Below are 26,061 nucleotides of genomic sequence, written 5' to 3' on the forward strand. Positions count from 1 at the left end.
TAAGAGGTTAGAGAGAATGAGTGAACCAATTAGAGTGAAATGTACAGTAATCATAGCCCTAAAATCCCAGGGCTGCAGATTCTGGAGACATTCTTCCCACCCCTGCTGCAACTGGTGATGGTGAGTGCCTGTGCTCATAGAGGAATCGGTGCCTCCGGAATATGCTGGACTTGGTGGAGAAGGGCCATTTGGGTGCAGCATGGCCTTTGGGGCCTGATGCCCCAGAAGTGCTGGTGTTGGTTCAGTGGCAGCCAAGGAAGCAAGTGGGACTGAGCATGTGCTGAAAGGCTTATCTGAACCAGGGACAAAATAAAGATATAAACTAGCAACAGAGCTGGTTGAAAACATTGCTATTTTGAGGGCAGAGATCTTCCCTATTAAAGTGCCCCCTGTTTTTCAGTGATGACTCTAACATGCAGGATGGTTGCATAGTGCATCCACAGATTACTGTTCTGTGGGCTCTTACTTATCTCTCTGTTGTAATGCCTTTTCTACACTACAGTATGCATGTCTTTTGATGAAAATCTATGTAAACAATAAACAGCTGGGCCTGGGCGTTTGGAAAACCAACTCCAAATATTGGAGAACTTACCCAGAAATAGGCCTTAAGGACAGGTGACCTGGGTAGCTGCCCAGGGTGCTGAAAACAAGAGAATTGTTTTATTAAATGACTTGTAGTCAGCACATTCTCCACTTTATGTGCTTGTTAATCCCTTTGCTTTTGGTATTTGCCATAAAATGGTGAATGTGTGAAGAAACAATCACATGGTCTTTGCCTGAGAGATTTTGCTAATTAAGGAACTGAACCTCAGAGAAGCTAACCACCCCAACTCTCAGGGGAGTGGGGAGAGAAATAATTGAATATTTTATTAAGGAAGTTTGACAAAATCCATCATATTATTTGCTGAATATATGTGTGACTTATTCTGCCACATCTGAGGTAGGGAAGATATCTTCATCAAATAATTCTTCATTTGTTTTAATAAATTATTGAACTATACCTTGTTATGCTTCCTGTTGGATTTGGTAATGCTGTTTGTCATTTTTTCTGCATCCTCAATCTCCACTTTCTCCTCCCTCTGTGTAGTCTTCCCAATCATCTTTTGTTTCAGTCTCTATAAACCATTTTTTCTTTAAGATATCTATGTCTCAGTGACTATTTGTGTGATTTCCACTTGTTCATAGCCAAGTCTCTGGCAGACAACATCATAGGAAGGAAGTCAGTTAGTATGGGAAGACTTGTGGCAGGCAGAAGTTCCTTAACAAGGATTAGATTACTGCACACCCTGGGTTCTGCAGTCGTTGCAAAGATTTCCTGCTGAGCTATGAATGTTGTTTCACCGGTGATAGATACAATATCCTTTAACTGGTTTTGGAATAGTAAAGGAACAGAACAAAAAGGAATTTAATTATACAAAATGTAAAATGTGTTTGTAGCATTTCTTGGCATTTGGAATACTTGGTGGTGAAGTGATAGGCATTTCATACAATGGTACTTCTGTTGTAGCATGTCATTAGTAACTTGTGGCAAATCACAACCTAGGTGGCATATCACCAAAAATAAAAGCTAGCACATTACATGCCTTTCCTTTCACTTGAAAGCATATCACATTCTCATCAATCAGTTATTTATGGTCCTATGAGACCTTGCCTATTCATAGTGCGGGAAATGCAATGGTTAAATAATCCTGTGAAATTCCATTAGTTTACAGAACAAGAAACAACCAAACTTACTTTGAACCACTGCTCTGAATAGCAACCAGTGTATATCTTAACAGATGGATTTTTTTTGGAGGAGGAGGAGTACCACCCCAACTAACAAAAAATGCTTTATAAACTCCTGGCAGAAACTCATTATGCAAAATTGTACTTTTTACTCCCAGACAAGTACTCAGATTATCATTTTTATTCAGACCACTGTTTGTATTTATAAAATGGTACCTTTACTAACAGGCTATGACTGTGACAAGGCAATTGGTTCTTTTTAAGAAAGAAAAATGCATTTTGAAAGCATAAGGAAAATTGAAATATTACTATGTCTAGTTTGATTTGAAATGTACCCTTCCTTTACTGGTTTTTTATGCAGGGCCAACTGACCCGGTAATGGAATGGTACACTATTGTGTGTGACTTCTATAGCTTTAATAAAAAGTAAAATATGTGATATCTTTGTCATAAGAAAGTATTACAGAAATAAAGTGATAGCAGTATAAATTTGGTGACTTTCATTTAAATATGCAGTCTCATACCAAATTTTTAAAAACTCAGTGTTTTATAGTAGACAGGACTGTGTAAATTAACATTTTAAATTAAACATGGTGATATTAAAAGCATTTTTCCATCAAAATATGAAATATTACCTAAGAGAAACGTCCAAACAATGGTGAAATAAGAGTAAACGAATTATCATGATGAATGAGGTCATAGGTCAAATACAAATGAACGGGTAATATTTAGTTTGATTATTTATTACTTTTACACAAACCTATGTCTGTTGCAGGCAGTATTGTTGGATGTACATTGCAGGATGTACTGACCAGAACTCACGTAATGGGCTAGAAGAGAATCTTGAGCTGTGAAAGTTTAAGATCTCATAGGCTAAACTGGGTTAAAGTTAGTGACTGGATGGGAGGCCTCCATGGAACTTGCAGGTGCTGCAGGAAATAGTATTTGTGATTTAGATAGGAATTTTAAAAGAATTCACCCTACTCAGCCCTTTCTGAGGCAGTAGGGAGGAAAATAAAATAGGAGTTTAGAAAAAAGTTGTGAAGTTCTAATTTACTTTGGGATGGAGATGCAAAGAAGGAAGAAAAGCATCTGATCCAGGTGCTTAGTTTCATTATATACTATGTCTTTTTCTCTTAACCCTTGTTTACTGATTGTATGATGCTCTAACATTTTGGATAATGGCTATGAATGTTACTGTCTTTGAACCAAAAAAAGAAAGACGATCCAGTGTTTAGGATACTAACCCGGGATGAGATGCACTGGGTACAATTCCTTGCTGCACAACAGACTTTTTGTGACCCTAGGCAAGTTGCACATCTTAAAATGGGAATAATAGAACTTCCTTACCTCACAAGGGTGTTGCAAGGATAAATACATGAAAGATTGTGAGGCACTCAGATACTACAAGAAGGGAGGCCAAGTAAGTACCTAAAATAGATAAAATTGGCTTTGAAAAGGAAGTAGAATGTAAAGTTCTAGACTCTGGATACTCTGGATAAGTATGAGAAGAAAAGCCTGAAGTTTTTGTGTAGAGCACTAGTCTGGGTTTATAGCATTGTGTGATGCGTTCAAATACCAGAGTGAGGAGTATGCTATAAATACCTAGACAGATAGCACTCTTCCCTCCAAGTCAACAGAGAATCAGTCCTCTAATGGTAGGGGGCAACATGTTGCTGGAGGATGCCATCCTTCAGATGAGATGTAAGTCTGAGATACTGACCATTAGTGGTCATTAAAGAGTCTACTGCACTTTTTGGAAGCGTTGTCCCATTCACCTAGCATAAACTCTAGTGACCATTCAGCCTATCTAAAATGTATTTGTAGTTTCATCTGGATAAAGTAGTCTTATCTTTTTTAAAGATAGTATATCTGATGATAACATAGCAGATGAATCTGCAAGTGACATATTAAGCCTTTTTATTCATTACAGTGTGTCTCGTCCTCCACAAATTGTTTTGCCACTTCACAACTGGGAGCCTAAAGATGAGCCCACCAAAGAAGAGGATGTCGGCCCTTTAGTAGAACACATATATGAGGTATAATTTGAAATCATTTAGCTTCTAATAGGTCTGTTTCTGCTCCACTGAGATAATTTGGAGTTTGGTCATTGTCATTATGTGGAGCTGATACAAGTCTTAATGCAGATATTGTTACTGTAGGCGTTGGTCCAAATTCAGTCCTGGAGTAACCAGGTCCAACTCCTGTGGTTTAGTGAGAGGGGCACCAGTTTATGCCAGGACAGGATTTACTCCTTGGTCATTAAGGAATCCTAAACACTTTTGGTGTTTACTAAATACTAACCAAGAAGCTGTGGAAGCACATCAAAGTGAACGCTGAGTTTTTCCATTGACTTCAATGGGTTTTTGAGGTGGTCCTATGAGAACTATGAAAATGATAAAATATGTTGCCTTTAAACATATAACTCCAAAAATCACAGCAACTTAAATGCAACAACATGTTCTCTGCTCTCTGAGTGAAAGATGTGTAGCTTCCAAAACAACAACAAAAAACTTCACAAGTATACACAAGGAGGCTTTGTGTATTAATATTTTGAAGAGTATATCTTTCCATCATGTGTTTTTTCTTCTGGAGATACACTGATTAAATAGAAAGGGGCTGGGGGTTCATGTTCAAAACAAGTACTTTGAATGAACTAGACTGAATACAGACCATGTTTTGAATTTGATAAATGACCTTCTGCAAGAGGGTGAAACAAAGTGCTTCACATATGGTTACAATTCACAAGCCAGTAGTCAGGAAAGGATAGGCAACTTGAAACAGAGAAGAAACCACTAAACTTAAACAAAATTATATTGTTAAAATTTGCAAGCCGATTACTGAAGTTAAATTAATCAGAGATATCAACCTATGAACAAAATAAAGTGTTATATTCTAATTTTACAGCTTAACATGTTTCTACAACTTATAATAAGGATCTTCATGTTACCTCACTTGGGCTCTGATGCAGCAGTGCACTTAAACATGTATGTAACTTTCAGCATATGTGTAGTCCCATTGAGTAAGGAATCCCCTATGGTTTAGTCACAAACAAAACTTCACTGAAAAAGAAGTAAGGTTGAAAATATGTGTCACTGGGTTCCAGTTAAAGCCCAGAAACAAACAGTGCACTTTCTTCACAAAAAGAAGTCTAAAATGTCTCAGAATGAACAGCAAAGCATCCAGCCTATTCCACTCTTACACTCATACCCAATTTACGCCACCTACTCAAACTTAAAATTGCCCTCATACATTTGCGAAAGTATATGCTCATGTGAAAATAATAATTTAGAAGGTTCTGGGTGCATCATTTCTTTTCTGTTTTTTTTTTTTAACCAAACTTCCCAGAAAATCTCTTCTCTGGGATGTGCTGTGACCCCTGCGATTTCAGGAAGATTTTGTGGAAAGCTGGCTTGAAGAGGTTTGAAAACTGGATTTTTAAAAATGAGGCAGTAGCTTGAGCCTTCACTATGAAACAGCTATTGCTGCTCCCTCAAAGGGGGTTAAGTTCTGACACTGATGCAACAGCTATAAATTTCCCATAGCTTTATTGTTGTAAATGAGGACAGAACCTTTTCATCCCCACTTTGTAGGCAATTGCAGACCTTAGCATCAGAGATAAAAATATAAGTGAGAAAGCCACTAAGCACTTGAATATTGACCGGGACGTAGGAAACCTGCGTGTAATTCCCACATCTGCCAGTGCCCTACTGGCTGACCCTAAGCAAGTCACTTCCCCTCCCTGTGCTTCAGATTCCCCACCTATAAAATGAGAATAATGATGTTTACCTCTTTTGTAAGGCTTGTTGAGATCTGTGGCTGAAAAGTGTTGTCAGGTCTAAATGGATGTTGTTGTTGTTCCTGGCCTTGGAAAGTTCTACATTGATGGGTTTTGTTATTTATTTGACAGCTGTATAATACTGGACCAAGTGCCATCAATGAAACATTACTCCATGTTGGATGGCCTGCATCCAGTCTAGAGGAGTCTCTTCTTTACATTCTTCATATTCAGACACATGGACCATTGCAATGTCAAACAAGCTCTGCTATCAATATATTCCAAATAGAGGTAGGATACTTGCCACTGTTTTTTAGCCTTGTCTACATTTTGTTTGCTCTTTTTTGACTGCCACACCACACTGAGCAGAAGGTTTCATTCAGCTGTTCACAGTGTCACCCAGATAATTTTCCTATCTTCGAAAATGTCGCTATTTAGAATGTATAGAATCTGATAAGCTTTGTACCGTGATGTGTGTTAAATCTCTATCCTATTTTTTATCAAGAGACTCTGGTTTTAGTTGCAAGGTTGGAGCCCCAACAATTAGACACAAGATGATTTTACGAAGGGGAACTTTGCTCTCTCTGTTTTTGAGGGACAATTTTATTACAGCTGTAAATAGACAGTGCAGGATTTTGGAGCTCTCATGAGACCCTGTAAATTCTTATGCCATTAGTTTGCAAATGCCAGCTCCCAAGAGCTCAATATTAGGGAGATACTTGCAGATGCTCACATATATCAAGGTGCCTCAGTTTGACCTATGTCTACACACAACTGGTTAATACAATATGAAACTGGTTTGTTTATCTAATGCACATTGCACTTTCTGACAAAACTCTGGGTGAATCTCATAACATGCAAGTATTCTGACTTTTGTGGGTCAATTTCACAAGTTTATGAAAATGTTAACTGTGGAAAAGTATTAGCACCCTACTGCATTTTAGTTTTTGGACTGAAGACTCTATCGTCATGCAATTTTTCTTTGGTTTGAGAAGTCTTTGGCATTTTTGCTGCATCCTAATCTAATGCTAAAAAGTGTACGCATGATAACTCAGCATAATTACATCAAATTAAATGATCAGCTGGAAAATGTCTGGGTAACTAGTCAAGATTACTAGTTGCACACTTTCCTTCTCTAAATTAATTCAGATGATTATTGATTGCAGACATAGAAATAAGACTACTTTGTAGAGACTAACGTCTGACTCTGATTATACTTATATTGGCTTTAGACAAGTGTGACTTCGTTGGTTAAGTATTACTATAATTTATATTACAATAGTAACTCAAATTGGCAAGTCATACAGAAATGTACAGTAGCCCCCAAAAAGCTTACAATCTAAAAAGAGAAAAAGCAGATAAAGAGTAAATCAGAAAGTCAGAAAACATTCGGGCAAAATGCTCAGATAATAGTGCCTGGCACACGCATTCTTACTGCCAGCTTCTTAAAAAATATACATAAACTATCCTACCTGCAATTTACACCTAACCTTTTTTGTTCTGCTAAATGACAAATGAATAGGATTTCATTCCATCTGTACATTAAACGTGCTAGCAGAGTTTTCTTGTAATGCTAGTAAACTTACCTGGGTATCCAGGTACATTCTCAGCTATGTGCATTCATAGTTCAAGACATTTTTGTCAGATTGATGAGATTATATCATGGACACTTTTAGTTTTCTGCAATTGTTGAACAGAAAATATCATGTTTGTTTGTGATCAAAAACTACACTATGATTTTGGGAATATGATGCCCCAGATGCTGGTCAGCAGTTGGCTGAGAATTCTTGTCTATATTCTTCCTGATGTTGACCGTGAAAAGACAAGTGTGTGCCTCAGTCACATTATCTGAAAAATAGGGATAATACTGACTTAGGAGTGCTGAGGATTAACAAATTTCTCTTTATGCTTAATAAAGTGTTCTGATATCCTCCAATGGAAGGTGCTATAGCAGTGCTAAGTTTTAACATCACATAAATAAGTTCACTAGTATTGTACAAGATAATCAAATGCTTCTTCTCTAGAAATGAAAATTCTCCCATCTTTTATTCTTCCCCTTCTACTTCCAAATGCTGGAATCATTTGGCAGAAAAAAGACTCAAAGTTGCGCATCATTAATGCTTAAAATTTGAAAAAAACAATTGAGTTCCTGAAATAAAAATCTACAGAATAATGATTCGGTATTGTACTATACTTGTTATAACATTTATTTCCTTAGTAAGGTTGCTCAACATCGTCAAGTAATTTGAAGAAGCTTTCTGTCCATTTCTTAGACTTAAACAATTTCATACACAAACTAAATATTATGTACATGCTTTTCTTAAACAAGATTTCTAATACATATATCGGGTATGACTTTACTGCAGTTTGCAATTATTGGAACAGTATAAATAAATAACTTGCTATACATCTCATAATACTTGCCAATTTATTCAGAATTATTGGTGTATTATAAATACAGGGGGCAACTCTGAGATAAAACCTGAGGTCCTCACTGAAAGGTGACTTTAAGGTGTAAGGCACCAACATCCCAGAGCTGCCTGATGGACAGGCAAAGACTGACAATAGTGGCAGCTCCGGCCACACCCTTTTAAAGGGCTCTAGAATGCTTTCCCTCAATGGCTGGTGGAGACAGAGTGACTTTATTACTCCACCTCCTTCCCAGCCTCCTTTGGTGTGGCTAACACTGCTAGTCTCATGAAGTTCTTGTGCTCAGGTGAGCAAAAGAACTGGAAGTTTAGATTGTAAGCATTTTGGGGCAGGCATCATCCTTCCTATTCAGTCTTTGTACAGCACCTAGCACAATGGGGTCTGAGGGCTGGGATTCCTAGACACTAGTGAAATACTAATACTAACCAGCCCCAGTACTGGGGCACAAATGGCCCCTGGGGAAGGTTTCTTGCACACAGAGACACATCTTGCACTCATACCCAGCAGTCAACCATAATAATCTGGCATCAGGTTTTTACCAAGTCTTCACCCACACTTCCATGGAAGCCAACTCAAATTTCCCTGAGTTAAAAACCTTAGAATTTGGTCCATTCACTTTTAAATACACTTGTCAGGGTCTCTTTCCCACTTGGAACTTTAGCGTCCAGAAAGTGGGGACCTGCTTATTCCCTTCTAAGCTTAATTCCTAGCTTAGATCTTATCACGCTGCCACAAACCCAAAATATAGTGTTTGAGTACACTCTCTGTCCCCCACAACCTTTCCGGGGGAACCCAAGACCCAAATCCCCTGGGTCTCAAAACAAAGGGAAATAAACGATTCCCCCCTCCTTTCTTCCTCCCAGATTTCCCCCGCCCCCAGGTTACACTGGGAGATCACTGTGATTCAAACTCCTTGAATCTTAAAACAGAGGAAATTCACCTCCCCCCCTTCTCTCCCCCTCCCAGACTCTCCCTGAGAGATAGACAGTGATCCTAACACAGAGAAAAATTAACCTTTCCCTCCCCCTTCTCTTCTTTCACCCCACCAATCCCTGGTGAGTCCAGACCCCGTCCCCTGGGGTCTCACACAAGAATAAAAAAATCAATCAAGTTCTTAAAAGAAAAGCTTTTAATTAAAGAAGGAAAAAAGTAAAAATTATCTCTGTAAAATCAAGATGGAAAAATGTTTACAGGGTCTTCAGCTATATAGACTAGAGGGACTCCCTCCCCCTAGCATAAAATACAAGTTACAGCAAACAGAGGTAAAATCCTTCCAGCAAAATACACATTTTGCAAATAAAGAAAACAAACAAATCTAATCCACTTTCTATCTATTACTTACTATCTGGAACCTGAGAGTCTGTTTCAGTAAGACTGGAGAAATCTGGTTACATGACTGGCTTCTCTTAATCCCAAGAGAGAACAGAGAACAAAGAAAAACAGCACAAAACAAAGACTTCCCTCCACCCAGATTTGAAAGTATTTTGTCTCCCGATTGGTTCTTTAGTCAGGCGTCAGCCAGGTTCACTGAGCTTGTTAACCCTTAACAGGTAAAAGAGACATTAACCCTTAACTACCTGTTTATGACAACACTATTTTCTTATCAGGCCCTAGTGATTTTTTTTTCACTACTATTTACACCACAGTTGCTTGTCATTTTTTTAATAAATTGCCTGCTCTGTTATTTATATTTCAAATCTAATGGTTTGTTTTTAGCTGGCATGTATGGAGATTTTTTTTTTACATTGTATATTCGTGTACTTTAAATTGTATAGTATATGAATCCCCAGATTACCTAAAATGATAAACTCTATCTCCATGTAGTCACATTAAGAGTCTCTTTTTATAGCTGCTTTTATGTACTCTTGGTTTTTAATATTTCAACAAAAATCCATTGTTTCTGACTGTGCTATAAAATTTAATTGCTGAGTGCAGTGCTGAATGGAATGTAACACACTAATGGTAGGTACTAGGTATGAATGCGTGATGAAAGAATACAATATATTATTATTTTATAACTTTGTGGAAGCTTTTGCTTTGTCAGCGGTATGATGCACTTATCAGTATAACCTTTCACTTGTCTCTTGTTAGTCATTTTTACAATGAAATGCTTCTCAAATTATTTCAATGACCCAGGCACAAAAAAGGGACCAACTGGTTTTCTATTCTGTGTTATTGTTAATTAATGTCATGCATCGAAATTATTTTCCTTTCTATAGATCTGATTCTCTGTTCATAGCAGCTATGCAGATTTTGGAGTATGGGATAAACCTATGTATGTAAAGCCTCGTAGCAACCTTTCCACAAAAGCACTGATCTGTCATTGTCTAGACGTGTGTATTTTAAGATACACATTTGTTATGGCAGATCCCCCAAAAAGGAGCTGGGTTTGGTTAAAAGTCAGGAAATTTAGCAGAACGCTCCAGTTCTACATATTTTGCCATGAGAAACAAGATAGCTAATTTATTAAACATTACTGATTCCAGATACTTCTTGGGGTAAACACTTCTTGTGTGTAGCCAGTAGAGAGTAAGTTGTGGGAGAAACAGAGGATCACATGCAAAATCTATTACAGATCTGTATAAACAGGGATTTCAGAGTCTAATCTATGCCCTACACAAGGGCAGCTATGTTGATAGCCGGCCACTGGGGGTTGAAATCCTCAGTGTAGACAAGGACTACTTTTTCACTGGTACATTTCAGCTTCAGTCTGGCTAGTGCTGCTGTGTATTCCAGAAGCAGCTTAAACAGGCTACTCTTGAAAGTGATGATAAAATGGTACTAACAACAAATTTTTAGGTTTGCTAAGAATTCCAAAAAATCAAGATTTGTTCAACCCAAACATTTCAGTTTTGGTTTGAACTAAATATTTTGGTTCAGTTTAGAGCATTTTAAACTGTTTTTATTTGAAGGAAGTTATTTTGAACAGAAAAATCGAAACAGGTTGTTTTCGTTTTAACATTTGCAAGTGTTTCTTTTTCTGAATATTTTCTTGTTGGCTGTTTGTCAACAGGACTATTCAGTGAAACCAACATGAATTTGCAGAATGTTTTGGTGTTGGTGAATCTGCACTTTTTACCTATCCCACTTCCCCCAAAAAAGTTTCAGACAATTTTTTTTTCCCAGTTCTAGAGATCAGGGTAAAGGAGAAATGCTCCATTTTCCTTTGAAGTTCAGCAGCTGAAAAACCACTGGTGAGAGCAGGCAGCTAACATACAAAGAGAAATTCCATATCTTTCTTCCCACACAGCCGCTGTGTTCAACAAGACTTCTCAATTATAAATTTGATCTAAGAAGCTGAACTGGGAGCATTATAGTCAGGTGAGAGAGGAACTCATAGGAAAAAGCATGCTTCAGGCTGTAGTGACATTTTTTATTTTTATTTTTTAACATAAACAGAAAATTACTATTTTTTCACATTCCTATTTTCTTTTCATCATTCCTGTCTTTGATAATGGCTACATCTGTTACATAAATGACACTGGCTGGTAATGAGGGTTGTGATGTCATATCTCTGTTTTGTGTGGAATTTGATCATGGCAATGGAAGCATCACAGTGAGTAACCAGACTAAATAAGGGTTTAGATGCTCAGCATATTATAGCATACATTTAAAATAGCCCTTCTATATTTTAACTTTACAAAAGCATCATAAACAGAATGATAACTGCTGATGCATTAATTTGTTTCAAATAAATAGTGTTAAATAAATACTATCATCATATATTACTGCTTACAACAAACAGGAACAGATGCTCGTGGGGGAAAAGCTTCAGTTTCCAGGATAGACTGTATGTTGACTAAGGCTGAGACTTCACTGAAGGACATTAGATGTCTAACTTCCACTGGAATTAATGGGATTTGGACACCTAATTCCTGTAGGCTCCTTGGAAGGGTGTAGTGGGGGCAGAAGACATATCTAGCTTTAAGACTAAGCTTGATAAGTTTATGGAAGGGATGGTATGATGGGATAGCTTAATATTGGCAATTGATCTTTGATTATCAGCAGATAAGTATGCCCAGTGGTCTGTGATGGGATGTTGGATGGGATGGGATCTGAATTACTGCAGAGAATTCTTTCCTGAGTGCTGGCTGGTGAGTTTTGCCTACATGCTCAGAGTTTAGCTGATCGCCATATCTGGGGTCAGGAAGGAATTTTCCTCCGGGGCAGATTGGCAGAGGCCCTGGAGGTTTTTCGCCTTCCTCTGCAGCGTGGGGCATGGGTCACTTGCTGGTGGATTCTCTGCAGCTTGAGGTCTTCAAACCACAATTTGAGGACTTCAATAACTCAGACATAGGTTAGGGGTTTGTTATAGAAGTGGATGGTTAGGATTCTGTGGCCTGCTTTGTGCAGGAGGTCAGACTAGATGATCATATTGGTCCCTTCTGACCCTAAAGTCTATGAGCAATTTCCAGCCTAAAATGCTTTGGACTTTTAAGTTTCATGCATACCTTCCAGCAAACCTCTTCACTGTGCTGAATTGATCTTGTCTTGTACAAATGTTTTTCTTATGCTTTTTTCTCCAAAAGGGCAGATTTAATCCATCAATGTTTTTGTATGCTCTTGGGGGGTGGGGGAGCCAAAGTGGAGAAGAGGTGAGATTTTCTATTTCTGAGGCTTTTTTTGTGTAGGGAAAATCTTTAGTATGATATTACTTTCCCTCCTCCCTTTATCTGACAGTTATTTCAGCCCAAATATGTATTCCCCTCCCATGCGGCAAATCACCTTCCAAATGTGACCTTGATGGCACTGGTCTCGTGCAGAATGTGGCATTAAATTCCAGCCATTCCATGGATCCCATTCTCAGAAACCTTTAATTTTCCCAGCAGTTGAGATGGATAGCTGTTAATGGGCTTTTTCAGATTCCCTTTTTATAGTGAGGATTCTACATGAACAGTGATTCTGGCAGGCAAATGACATTTATTTTTGAGCGCTCTAGGCATGCAAACACATCAGTGGAGCACGTAGATGTCTGCAACTATAAACAATTTCCTTTTGTGCAACATCTTTTATACAAGTCACACTCCAAAACGCTCCATGGAGTTAAATAACAAATCACAACAGGGTGTTGCACGGAAAGAGAAGGAGGAAAGCTATGTTTTCAAGCTGAGGTTTGACATGAGAGATGAAGAGCTGAGGAGGTAAAGAGGTATAGAAAGTTTTCTGCAGATGCCAGGAACTGCAGAGAGGAGGTGTGTGGAAGGGCCATGAAAGCCAAAACTAAACAAATTTAGGGAGCATCAAATGGCTTAGAGAAAGGTATGGTCCATGAGATAGACAGGAGCAAGTGCATGGAAAGCTTTAGAAATAAAGGGCCAAACTCACCCCCCCTCCCCCGACTCTGGGAGAATACAATTTTATCTCTTTGTATTAATCTGGCCCCTTGCGCCACTGGAGAAATTCAGCTCCCAAGGTAGAACAGGAGCTGCCTCCACATCTATCCTTCCCAGGTGGTTCTGCCTGTCTAGCGCAGCTTTTATCTCCAGAGAAGGCCATACAAACTGAGGCTGCAGTAGAGATGCCCTGAATCAGGGTTTAACCTCACCATGTCCGTCCCATGCCAGTACTGCCAGCTTTTGGAGCTGGAGTTGTTGCCCAGGCATCTCCCCACAGAGAACAGGTTGTGGTCGACTGGCGCTGCAAAAAATCCAGAAGACTTTTCACTCTGGAGAGAATCTTGCTACCTGAGAATTGCTTCCTGATGTGATGAGGGAACTGCTGGAGGTGTTTGAGAAATGTAGTGTTGTGGATACATTTCTTAAACATATGAGAGGGTGGGTTGTAGGACTCTGGAATAAGGAGAGCTGGAACCTCCAAGGACTTTTAATCCTGTATAGAACATACACTACGTTACTTATTTTTATATATTAGCCTGGTAATCTGTTCAGTGTATTTTGTCTTTGAGCATGGGTGCTGGGGGTAAAAAAACATCCTGACTAAAATGTCATTGAAACTGGCACATTCCGGAAAACGGTTTGGTTTTGAAAAATTTGTATTTTTAGACAAAAAAACACTTCATCAAAAATTTCCCAAGCAGCTCTACTCATGACCTATCCAACTTTGGAATCCTTTGATTGGGATTCCAGCTACCAAACTGGTCACTAACTCTTCTAGTGAATAGAATGCATGTATTTAATGTAAAGTATGTGTACTCGAGATTAAGAACAAGTTTTCAGCTGAATCATAGAGACTAGCTTTAGGTTTTTGCAATAACTGAAGGTCCCTGTTGCCAAAACCCTATACTTTGTGAAATATTCACAATTTTTTTATCTGGTATTTTACCAATTCACCCTTTATATATAATCTGTGATCATATATTGATGTCTTCTTCCAAAGATAAGTTTCAAAGTTCATTACAGTGTATTCATTTAATTTGTCATCATTAAGGGGCCCTACATGTACTGATGAGAGAATCTTGGAAATAAGTAACACCCATGTGTTTCCTCACTGAGAGAGAGAGAGAGAGAGAGATTTACTATCTGCTTAAATATTTCCTTATTGCGGAGGAAAAAAATTAATTTAAGTAAAAGAATTTCACTTCTGATTAATGACTTTTTCAGCAGTTAATTATACTATTCTTCCACTGTGTGGGATGTTAAGAAGTAAATTGTTCTGACCCTCATACATTAAATCAGACAAATCGTAGAAATATAGTACTATACAGGAATAGTTTATGGAAGGGATTGTGTGTGTATTTATTTTATACCTTTTATACTAAAAAAAAAAATTCAGATAATTGCAAATACTTCTTTTAGGAATTTGTTTAAAATAAATGCAGGTTTTGTGCTTCAGAGTTTAAATGCATACCAGCCTCTAAATTCCTTTAATCTGAGGCCCTTAAGGAATTGTTTTGGATGTATTTACGTGAATTCCTTTTGAGGTCAGATCACAAACTTCATCATATATTTTGCTGCAGTTTCACTTGATAAAACTGTGCTAAATTAGAGAATTTACCTCTCCTTCAGGCTTCAGGAAAGACAAACGAAGAAGCTGAATGTCTTCTATATCATCTAAAGACAAAACTACCAACAATAAAAATAGACTTTAGCTCTGAGATTTCTGTCTCTTAAATTTTCTGTTTGCGAATATTCACTCAAAGTTTAAAAACAAATCAGTTGGAGTTTTTACTAAGTTGGAGAATTTTTGTTATAATAATTAATCCTCCAGAAACAACCACCAAAGATGAGGATAGTAGAATGCAGGTCTTTTTGGATGTTGGTAAAACCATTAAATTCCTAGAGCCAGATTCTGATCTCTATTAATGACTAGACTTCAGTGGGAGTGACTGAATTTACACTGCAACAGAGATCAGAATCTGGGCCAAAGAGTCTAACAAAAACAAGTACAGCAATGAAATTGGCTCCAGTAAAGAATGAGGATTGGAAAAAGAAATGATCTAGTGCAATGCATATTGCTGGACACCATCCTGTTGTGCTATTACAAATCAAGCTGCTAGTTGAAGAAAGTGGTATCTAGTCTCATGGCAGTGCTATTAATTTTTTTTTTAAAAAGTCAATATAAAGTTCAAGTTCCCCGAGAAGGCAACATACCTAACTGTATGGTATATCATTACAGTTCACTATCTTTCTTTTTTCCAGTTTGCTATTCCACAGGACACCCCGGAACTTACTGCTTTTTTGCGTAACTCCACTATTCCTCACTATGTCGGGCGGAGGGATGTCACCGTGGTAGAACCACAAAGGAAGAGCTACGCAAAAATACTGGTGAGCTAATTGAACTATATAGTGCTGGGACTATATTCGCAAGCTATACAATGTGACTGTTGGTTTTGTCATATTCTCTTTACAGACTTTTAATTTCCTACTGTTCTAAGTGACAAGTAAATGATGGAGCAACTGATTTTTAAATCTCTTGTTTTAACTATGTATTATATATTGCACCATTTACAGACAAATTATGACAGATTCTTTACGCAAGGAACTTACAGTCTAAGGACCCAGTACTGCGGTTGGGTCCATGCATGCAGACCTCTCTACCGCTGCATTGCCTCAAGTGGCATTTGAGCAGGCTCAAGGATTGCACACACACGCCTCCACCCACTCACTCGGGTCTTTCACCAGATCATGGCCTAAAATAATGAAACATAGTAACACTTTTAAAATCTATGCATATATTTTGTTAATAGGGCTTTAACATTTTCATAAAATTCTTAAACTCAGCTACTGAAATACGCCAAAAATAACAGCTCTGTCCCATAACTATTGTCAAATGCAAACATTCATTCAATAAATACTCAGGACATTGTCTGGCTTCAAGAAATGTCAAGTCTTTTGTTCTTTAAAGTATCACAAGCCATCAAAATAGTTCTGTATAACTTAGCAGTTTTTTAGTTTTCATGGGTAAATATCTAACCAATCAAAAATGCAGGGTCTCTAAAATGTTGGCAACAGCAAACACCTCTCAGCCAGTGTGGCAAAATAGCTCTGAGTACCAGTCTCAAAGCCTCCTGGGACATGAACATCTGGATGATAACATGCTGTCAGTCTGGTTTTTGTTTTTCATACATTGAGTACGCCACATTTTAGAGTATTTAAGCATCACAATTACTAGTTCGTTTTGCCTAGAGGCTATATTTCTAAATCAGTGACCCTGAGGCCAAAACTGGGATTCTTGTGGCCATCATTTCCATTTATTTTTATTAACCCCAGCCCGAGTTTCTTTCCTGCTGTCCAGTCTCCAGTGAAATGGTTCGCTGTCAGCATATGTTTGAGCTCCTCGCTATCACAAGAATTTGTCACAAATAGTCAGGAAAAAAAGAACTCCATAGGCCTAACCTCTGCTTGTAAAGTAACAAAAAAAGTCTTTACATTATGTCTGAAAATGGAATTTGACTTTTTTTTTTTAAATGGGGGGAGCCCAAATCTGAAATTAATTAATGACTTATTTTAATTAAAAATAGAATCACAGAAGTACTGATTTCATATACCTATGGTTGTTGTGTCCTGCATAATTCTCCCATCATCAGAAAGACCAACGTCGTCACACTTTGGAAATAATTTTGATTTTAGCAAGACTGCAAAAAAAACCTAGCCTTTGGAAGACATACCATTCGTGCCACAAAGCTTTTAATCCATTTCTCAGTAATGCCTTAATTATCAGTTATATTTCTCTGTAACTAGTCTCTTATGTTGTCAGCACAGAAATGACTTCAGCAACTGTGAATGGTTAACAAAATGTATAAGTATGTACAGTATTTGCATCTTATTATGTACTTTAAAATAATAAGAACCAGAGGTTTGTCAGCAGCTTGATCCAGACAGACAATATTAGATTGATTTCACAGAAACATAGGATTTCCCAGTCTGGATCAGACTAGCAGTCTAACTAGTCCAGGATTCAGTCTCTCACAGTAGCATTAACCAGATGCTTAGGAAGGTGGCATATGCAGCAGGCATATGTAAAGTATGGAGATGTTTGGTAGTCTCTCGCTAGTCATGTGGTGTGGTTTTAGGCTAGAAAAGCAAGCCAATATATTGTTTTGTTAGTTGATGCTAGTTTTTGTCATTAGCACATTTGACTGAGTACTATGTTTAGGACTGGTTAAAAACTTTCCATGAATATTATTTTAGCTGTCAAACTGGATTTTTAATACATTTAAAATATTCATGGAAAGTGTCTGTTTTCCATCAAAAAATTTGACTTTTCATCTGAATATCAAACATTTTTTGGATAAAAACTGAGAATTTTTAATTTTCAGCCCAAAAATCTGTTTGGTTTTCAGTTTTTGATGAAAGTCATTTTTTTACAGGGAGAAGCATTTTCCAGCTAGCCCGAATCCTGTCCTATCTACTAAACAATGGTTTCTTTCCTTTTTACCTCTCGTGGTTTCAGTGTACTGAAGACTATAAAGGACTAGATACATTACTAAGAAAAATAGGAATGTGTGCTCAGGTCTTCAACTTTCAGCCAAAAATCAGGCTTTTTCCGTAGTAATGATTTATTTTTGTTAATATGTGTGTTTGTTCTCTGTAATTAGACATTAAAAAGAAAACAGATGAAAGGTTAAATAAAGCTGGTTAGAGAATGACTGAATAGGAAGAATTAAATATGTATATCCTCTACAATAGGTACTGTTAACAAGGCTTATAGCATGAGACTCTTCTGGGGATGTGGAAAGTAGAGAGGTCGTGCAGAGCCTCTACTTAAGATGTAATGAGAGAGAGATTTATGGGGAATATTGTTATACTGGTGTAGCACTATAGCTAGGCATGACTTTTTCTGGAATATGTTCAGACATAATAAAATATATTAGCACCCTATTCCCGAAGGTAGTTACCCAGTTTTATTAGAGAATGGTCTCTGAAAGAGGATGTTCTTACAGAAAGTACATTATAGCACTAGTGAAGTGCTGTTGTGTGTAGAGGCGATACCTTTGCTTTATGACAATCAAAACCACTTTGCATCGCCATTGTGAGTAAACTATGTAGCAGCGAGAAAAGAAAATGGACTAGTCCAAATATCTCCTTTCCCCTGAACTGAGTCAAGATCTTTTAGGGCACTTCTGCGCAGCATTTTGGATCCATCCTCCTCCCTAGGCTTCAGAGCCTGAGCTCCAGCCCAAGCCACAACTTCGCAGTGCTGTCTATACAGCTATTTTTAGAATGCTTGTGCAGGCCCTGCTAGTCCAAGTCTGTCAGCCCAGGCTAGAAAGCTTGCTCCCACACGCTCCAGAATGCTGTGTAGACATATCCTTAGGTTTGGATCTATTTGGTTAAATACCCCAAACACACTCTGTGATCTCCAACAGACCTTTGGCTTTTAGTTCCCACTTCCTGTGAGCTGCCTTCCATTCCATTTGCCCAGTACATCATTATCTTTTTCTGTGATTTCCCCAATAGATCCCCTTCTCCAACTCTTCGTCCCTGTCCATGAGTTCCAACCAGCTCCTTACTTTGGCTGGTAACATTTCCATTCCAGACTCCAGCAGGTCTATAGTCTTGGCTAGGGCCATCTGGCTGTTGTATGCAGTTGTGTGTTTTCTAGTCTTTCCCATCCAGGATCACTGCTCACCAGGAAAGCTTCATAGAACATAAGGCTCAAATAGAGCAGCTAATGAAGCTCAGCAAACATGCTGGCTTTACAATCTAAATTTCACTAGGAAACTTAGGAGTGTCAGAGAAAGAGGTGAAGTTTTGAGAGTGTAAATATGGAGTTTGGGAGTCAGAGAAGAGACAAGGAACTGGCTGGAGGGGTGGAAAGGGGAAAGAGGAATAAACAAGATTTTGTTAAACAGTTGGATTTTCTAAGAATTCTTCAAACCAGACTGGTGAATGCTATTAGCTTTGTCATCACTAACATATGTAAAGGGTTGTATTCATAGGTAACTTAGAAGAAGCCCCATTGTGAGTATTCATTTCTCACAAAGGCACTTCAGATGTCTTCTGTTGTACATTGCTGTTAGATTAAATTCTTGAAGATGCATAATATTTAATACATTAAGAAACAGGGTGTTTTTCCTTCAATTTAGAGCAGTTGAGAATAATTAAATCTGTGAATAATTAAATGTGTGTATTCTCAATTAGCCTTGTTACAAAAGCATTGTTATAATTTCATTTTACTTTTATGCAGAACTGTACAAACGTGAAGTGTTTAATAATCTCATGTACAGTGGGACAGCTAGAAAGAGGAAAGAGTGCAGCACTAAAAATCAGATCTCGGTTATGGGCCCAAACTTTCCTACAGGTAATGTAAATTTGTGAAACTATTTTTACACACAAAAAAGACAATTTTATTTGTCTATTTTAATATATATATATATATAGTGTGTGTGTGTGTGTGTGTGTGTATATGTATATATAATGATCTTAACTTGTGAATCTTATTGTCATACTTTGTTTTGGGGTAAATCTCTGCTTCATGCTTATGTCAGACACATACTGATAATTTCTCCCTCCTCTGAATATTGAGTCCATTTCAATTTTACTTTGCCAGTTTTTACTGCATATTCCATGTTGATCTTGATCCCCATCTTACTTGACTTTCCATAGTATATCTGTTCTCCTAGATCTATCAGCTTGTTGACCTACCTGTGGCTTTATTTTATAACTGGTATGTTTCTCCATTTTCTTAGTGCTCATATGTCTCAGAGCCATACAGCTGATGACGAATGCTCTGTATGCAGTTTAAAAATTAAAAGTTATTCATTCTCTTGTCTGTATTGTCATGGTTTAGGTGTTAGACCCACATGTTACATTTACATGTAGAGCTGAATTGTAGCGTTTAGCCAAAACTGTGAGTATGGGGGACAGTGCAGAACTCTCAGAGAGAGTGATCCTTAGGATGCCAATCCCCTCTGTTAACTCATCACCCTACCTCAGAGGGAGTGTGCACACACTACATTAGTTTTTAGTAGGGTGCAATGTATTCTCTTCTCTGCAACAGGCCAGGTGAATAAACTAGTGCACAGAGTCAGAAGCTGAGAGAGGCCATGGCCCTGCCTTCTCCCTGCTTCTCCCATCCCTCCTGGGGTGACTGGTACTTAGAGGCAGCTGTCCCCCAAAAGGAGCATCCCTACCCTGTGCATGCAATGTGGACCTGAGGGGAAAGCTAGAGCCAGGAACAATCCATACCAACTGATGCCATACCTCAACTGTGGAAGCAGACCAGAGTCTTCTCCACAATGGCAGAAATAACAAATCTTGTCCACAATTAACTTCTCCAGTAGTGTTATGGAGCTGTGCTGGCATTTTCTGCGATGTCCTTTACAAGTTCTCCTCTTGAAGGCATGTTTCTGTAGTCTAGAATTATGCACAAACTAGTCAACTTTGACCATTATAATCTAAAGCAGAAGAAAATGTTGGCTTCTCTTTGAACATCCAACTAAACCCCTGAAAGTCCTATATGCAAATCTGAAATGCAATAGAAACCTGTGACTTTCCAAACATGTCCATACAGTACTAGTATCAGTTATTTGTTCTTCTTGGAGACTACATTTAACCTGGATCCCCCCTCCTCCACTCCTTCAACTTGGAATGCAGAAATAGAAAGATCATTCCTTAGCATCCCTCCTTTGTTCGCAGTGGGTATGGAAACAGGAATGCCTAGTGGACCTAAGATCAGCAGAAAGAGAGTCGGAAAATAACCCAGTGAGGACAGGAGTTTGAAGAGCCTTGGAGTTAACCTCCCCTTTCTTCCATCACCAGAAGTGAATAAGGGAAGATCCTGTCAACATGTTCTTTCTTCTGGCCTCCATGGAGGAACTAGAGAGCAGATAGGAGGGTATTCAGCCAAATTTAAACCAGTCCAATATCTAATGGTCCTGGGTTCTAAATCAATAATGAGCCAAATGCACATAACTCTGGACATCCTTACCCCTCGACATTTTACTGGTCAGCATTTAAAGATCTAAACAAAAGGAAATTTTGCCTGTCAAGACCTAAGTTCAGGTTCTGTGTTTCTTCTGCCGCAGTTAATGGCAACACTGACACCTAAAACAGAGTTGTGAGCTGCATGTCTTACTTTGCTCTGGGGACAGTGATGTCAGCCCAATTCAGTAACAAAGGACCTGGTTTGAAATTATTTTTTTTTATTTGTAAGTACACTTACTTTCTCCTAACTAATTTTTATTTCCGTTTTTTAGTTTACAAGCACGTTATTTGAATTATGGAAAATGGTTCATATTTTGCAAACACAAACAAATCAGTTCATAAGGAGGGACTAAGGGCCCTCATTTTGGATTTGTTTAGTGAATCATTTATTAGTGATGAGCAAACATTGAAAGCTTTGGTTCAGATAAAACTCCAGAAGTTTGGATGCTTCTCTCAGCTATCTTAACCTCTTGAATCTGGAAAACTGGTCTGGAGATCTTGTGGGAACAGGCTCCCTCACCAGATTTACAGTGCTTCCTGCTCCTGCTGTCCAGAAAATACCATTAAAACAGTTTTTCTTGATGTATATGACATTTCTATTTCCAGAACCTGGAAGTGCAGACCAGAAGATGGATATGATGCAAAAGAAACACAGGGTGTTATTTTCTGAGGTTAAAATTTTTTTTTAAAAATCCCATTTGATATTTGGACACTAGTTTGGTTTTACTCCTTATTATGTTCTACTCAATCAGTTCACCCATCCATAATATTTACTAAGAACCTACCTGTCTAGCTAATGTTCTTATCCTGAGCTATCACCAAGGCAACTGAATGCTGCAGAGCCCAAGCATTCAGCCACATAGAGTTTTTCCTCCCTCTTTATCCAGAAGCAATCTAGAAGTGCTGTTTGTAGTGAGGTAACTAACATCTGGCATTCTGGACTCAACTGAAAACTAACAAAGAAATACACCTACCAAAACAAACATCCTACTGCACACACTTCTCCCCCAGGGAGACAATCAGAGAAGAAACAACTTGTGATGGATGTTAGTCACATTACTTTATGCACTACTGGAAAGTACTCGGGTACTACAGTGGTGAGCATGATATATGAACTTGAATAGAACAGAGCCTCTGGATTTGTTCTGCAGCGAAATTCAACCATTTCCTTAAGGGTCAAATCTTGATCTCGCAAACACAGAGAAGGGCTTTGTCTGCAACAAGAGTCAATGGTTGGAAGTTAAAACCTAAGACATAAGGCACACATTTTAAAATGAGACTGATTAGTGATTGGAACAATCTACTAAGGGAATTGATGGATTCTCCATCTCTTCAATTCTTCAGATCCAGACTGAATGTCTTTCTAGAAAATAAATTTTAGTCAAACCCAAGTTATTGGGCTCATACGGAGGTAAGTGGATGAAATTCTATGGCCTGTTTTATACAGGAAGTGAGACGTCATAATCTGATGTTAACTTCTAATCTTAAAATCTATGAAAGCCAAAATAAAGGTGCACATTTTACAAATTGCCCCTGGAAAAGGGAAAGCCAACCTGTTGATAAAGTACATAGAGTATTAAAGGTAAAGAAAATGTGCATTACCCCCTCCATAAGATGCAGTGTGAAACCACGCTGGGCCATATAGGAATGCTGACTAGACTCCCAGTGGCGATCCTTGCCCATGGGAGTTGAGCAATCTCTTATATCCATAGGATGGAGCACATTGTGCCTTCCCCCTGCTTTGGCCCAGCTCCACAAACAGGTGCAAAGGAGCAGTTGGAGCCATGACCCTGCATCCTTTTTGCTTGCTTTTTGGAAGGGAAGCAGGAGTGAGACATCCCTGTGTTTTCCAGAGTGCAGAAATTGCTGCTGTGTGCAAGAGCCACTTACAGGCCTTTTGCTCACTCCTCTGTCCATACATAGCCATGCTTCCAACCTAGACTTTGTATGGCCTGTGATTGCTTTAGCTGTTTTGCCTGTGTCCTTATGAACCATTTCTGTTTCTTCTACCTCTCCCCTAAGATAACTTACAAGCCTTAGAAATGCTCACAAAGATTCTCTTAAAGGAGCAGGAGCCTCTTCTGATTAAAAGCAAACATTGTCCTGAGAGAGTCGTTACATCTAGTACTTCACCTCGTGTCTAAGAAGCTGCCAGAAAAAGATACTCTTCCCCTCCTCCTCTTTTGCATCCACCCTCCCCTACAGGGGCAATAAAAAGGAACTAGCCTGAGAGAAGGCAGGCTGCCACTCTCCCCTTTTCCAGAGCCCCTTTTACAATTAACAGTAATACAGGCACAGCCATAAAAGACTACATCCCGTAATTAATTTCCTAAAAAGGTCATCATGTGCTCTGGAAAAGCCTGTAAACGTCCAATTCCCAAGATGATCCCACAAGTAAATAAAAATCCACCCAAAACATTGCAGCTTGGAACATATTATCTAGGTTAAAATCTAAGAACTAGCCTCCAGTCAATCTTTAGGATTAAACTATAGGCCAAGGGAATCGGTATGGTCTCTGGAGTTATTGCTAAACAAGAAACAGCATCCCAGGGTAAGGCTGAACTCCAGTCATTGTTCTGTATTGGTAGGTACAGTATATTCTTTGTAAAGATCATGACCTCTTCATTTATAATACAGCACAATGTATAACTTATGTGTTAATGTTATTTCTTCTTTTTTGTACATGTAACATTTAATTGTACAATTTGCAAGTGCAAAAGTGCGGAGGTAATATTAACACACAGCAGTCCTGTGCTGTATTGTAATATAAATGAAGAGGAGATGATCTGCAGAAAGAATTGTTTGTACTTACTAATACAGAAAAGTTTATATTTATAGCACAATCAGCCATGTCACTGTATACATTATTTCCCCCTCGGTTATACTAGTACAACCCTGATGAGAAATTGATCCAATGTGGTTCATGCTAGGCTTAACAATTCACATTTCCTTTCAAAGAATGTACAAATCTGATTGTATATTTTGTCATCCTTGGCATTCAGTCATATGTAATCTCTCTTTTTTCCCCATGTGGTTTAATTGACAATTGCTGACCTTTTTGCCTCATGGCAGTTGTCATCTGTCACCTTAAAATCAAAACGTTTATCACAAATTGCAGTTTTAAGAAGTGCAATAATTAGACATGTTTGAGTAAACAAAGCAGCTCTGAGTGTCCGAACTAGCCAATGAAGATAGCGAAAGATGTTGTACAGAGGCCAAGAAGAAGCAGAGCTATTTCTGGCTTTATTTCAAAGCTTGGATGTAAATAAGAATCACCACATAAGCTAACTAATGGATTCAGACTTGCTGAGCCAGCAAATCATTAAATGCCTGATTAATGAAAAAAATAACCTTACATGGTCATGTTACACTGTGTTCCATTAGGGCTCTATCATTTCTTTAATTTATAGTAAAGATGTTTATCTAATAGCTTTCATTATTCAGCCCATGGTGGCTGAAATGCCGGTCATGGCAAGTTGTGGTACTAAGCCAAACCTTTAGAGGGAGATCCATGGAGATCTTGCCTAATGTTCTTTGACCTTTGCTTAATGGGTAAATTTTAATGTAGTGTGTGTGAACTGGACAATGAAACAGCTGCTCTGAAAATGTATCCCTAAGTGGTGAATTTGTACCATTTTTCTGATTTGTAACACCCTTCCAGACTGCTGTCTCTTCGGCCAGTTATTCACCAGCACAGCAGGAAGCAGAGCACAGCTCTCTTTACTGTTGTTTAAAACTGTGTTAAAAGTGCCTGAAAATTATAAATAAATTTCCTCCCAAGCACTCACAGGGCCTGAAGAATTCCATGTAGGAATGGAACTGGCTATGTAGGAGATAGTGGAACAATGCCTAGAGAATATGCATGATTCCACAGAAAGGTTTTTGTTTTCCCTTCCTTGGCCCTTACATAAATCCACACATTTGGAGTTGGCCATGCCTGTCTGCATGGACTGCAGTAACTAGAAAAGAAAAAAAAAATCACATCTTGGTGTGAGCACCCACGTGTGTGCAGAATGGCTTTGTCATCTGGGAGAAGGATTCTGTCCCTGCTTGACCCCCTTCAGCTCCACTCAGAAAGCCTAGTTCTCTATGCAGAGAAGGGGATTTGGGCCTAAGGGAGGCCTGCATGTAATTATCTAACACATTATTCTGCAACCAAGCCATGTTCCCTAAGAATAGACTGGCAGAGTCTGGCAGCCTGCACAGTAACTTTACATGCAAAGGAAGCCATGAAAAATCAGATGGGAGAGGTCTTATTGATCTCATAGGCTGTATAGGGAGTTTATGTAGCTGATTTTGATTCAAGAACTAACAGCCATAAGTTTGTGTTCATCTGGCAGCACCAACATAATGACACGGAAGTCAGGGGTCAAGAGGTTTTGCCTTCCTTTCTTTAGTTTCAAGGAATCTTTATTCATATGAAAACAAAATAAGTAAAAGAGGAAAAAATCAGTGGCTGAAAATATTGAGAAGGGGAGTGATTCACGGAGAGGAATGGAGGTTTGATGAGGAAAATCCCATGAACTGGGTTGTATTGGGGATGGAGTTTTGTTGAGGCATTGCTACTAGTTTTGATTTTATTGTATTATTTAAAATAATGTCAAAGGTGCCCAGAGCAGCAGATGGGAGTCTTATTGTATGTTATAAATCTCAAGAAACAAATGCATAATGTAAATCAATTATCCTTAAAACCTGTATTTTTAAAATTCTATGAAACCCTGGCAAAATTGCTGTCTTTTATTTCAATTCAAAATATTCCGTTTAAATGAATGAAAAATGCACAAAACGTCCAATACAAGGG

At 38.4% G+C, this 26,061-nt stretch overlaps 1 protein-coding gene across 1 annotated transcript in view; it reads left to right on the top strand.

Annotated features, from left to right (window-relative positions):
* The window catches only part of ITGA8 (integrin subunit alpha 8), a 182,056-nt gene that overhangs the window by 128,210 nt on the left and 27,785 nt on the right, over nucleotides 1–26,061 (top strand). Inside the window, exons 24-27 of the mRNA XM_050939513.1 lie at nucleotides 3,658–3,763; nucleotides 5,635–5,793; nucleotides 15,531–15,656; nucleotides 19,522–19,635. Coding sequence (XP_050795470.1) covers nucleotides 3,658–3,763; nucleotides 5,635–5,793; nucleotides 15,531–15,656; nucleotides 19,522–19,635 — 505 coding nt within the window. The remainder of the gene's footprint in view (nucleotides 1–3,657; nucleotides 3,764–5,634; nucleotides 5,794–15,530; nucleotides 15,657–19,521; nucleotides 19,636–26,061) is intronic.

The sequence above is a fragment of the Gopherus flavomarginatus genome, chromosome 2, assembly GCF_025201925.1.
Source record: "Gopherus flavomarginatus isolate rGopFla2 chromosome 2, rGopFla2.mat.asm, whole genome shotgun sequence".
Taxonomy (NCBI): Eukaryota; Metazoa; Chordata; order Testudines; family Testudinidae; genus Gopherus; species Gopherus flavomarginatus.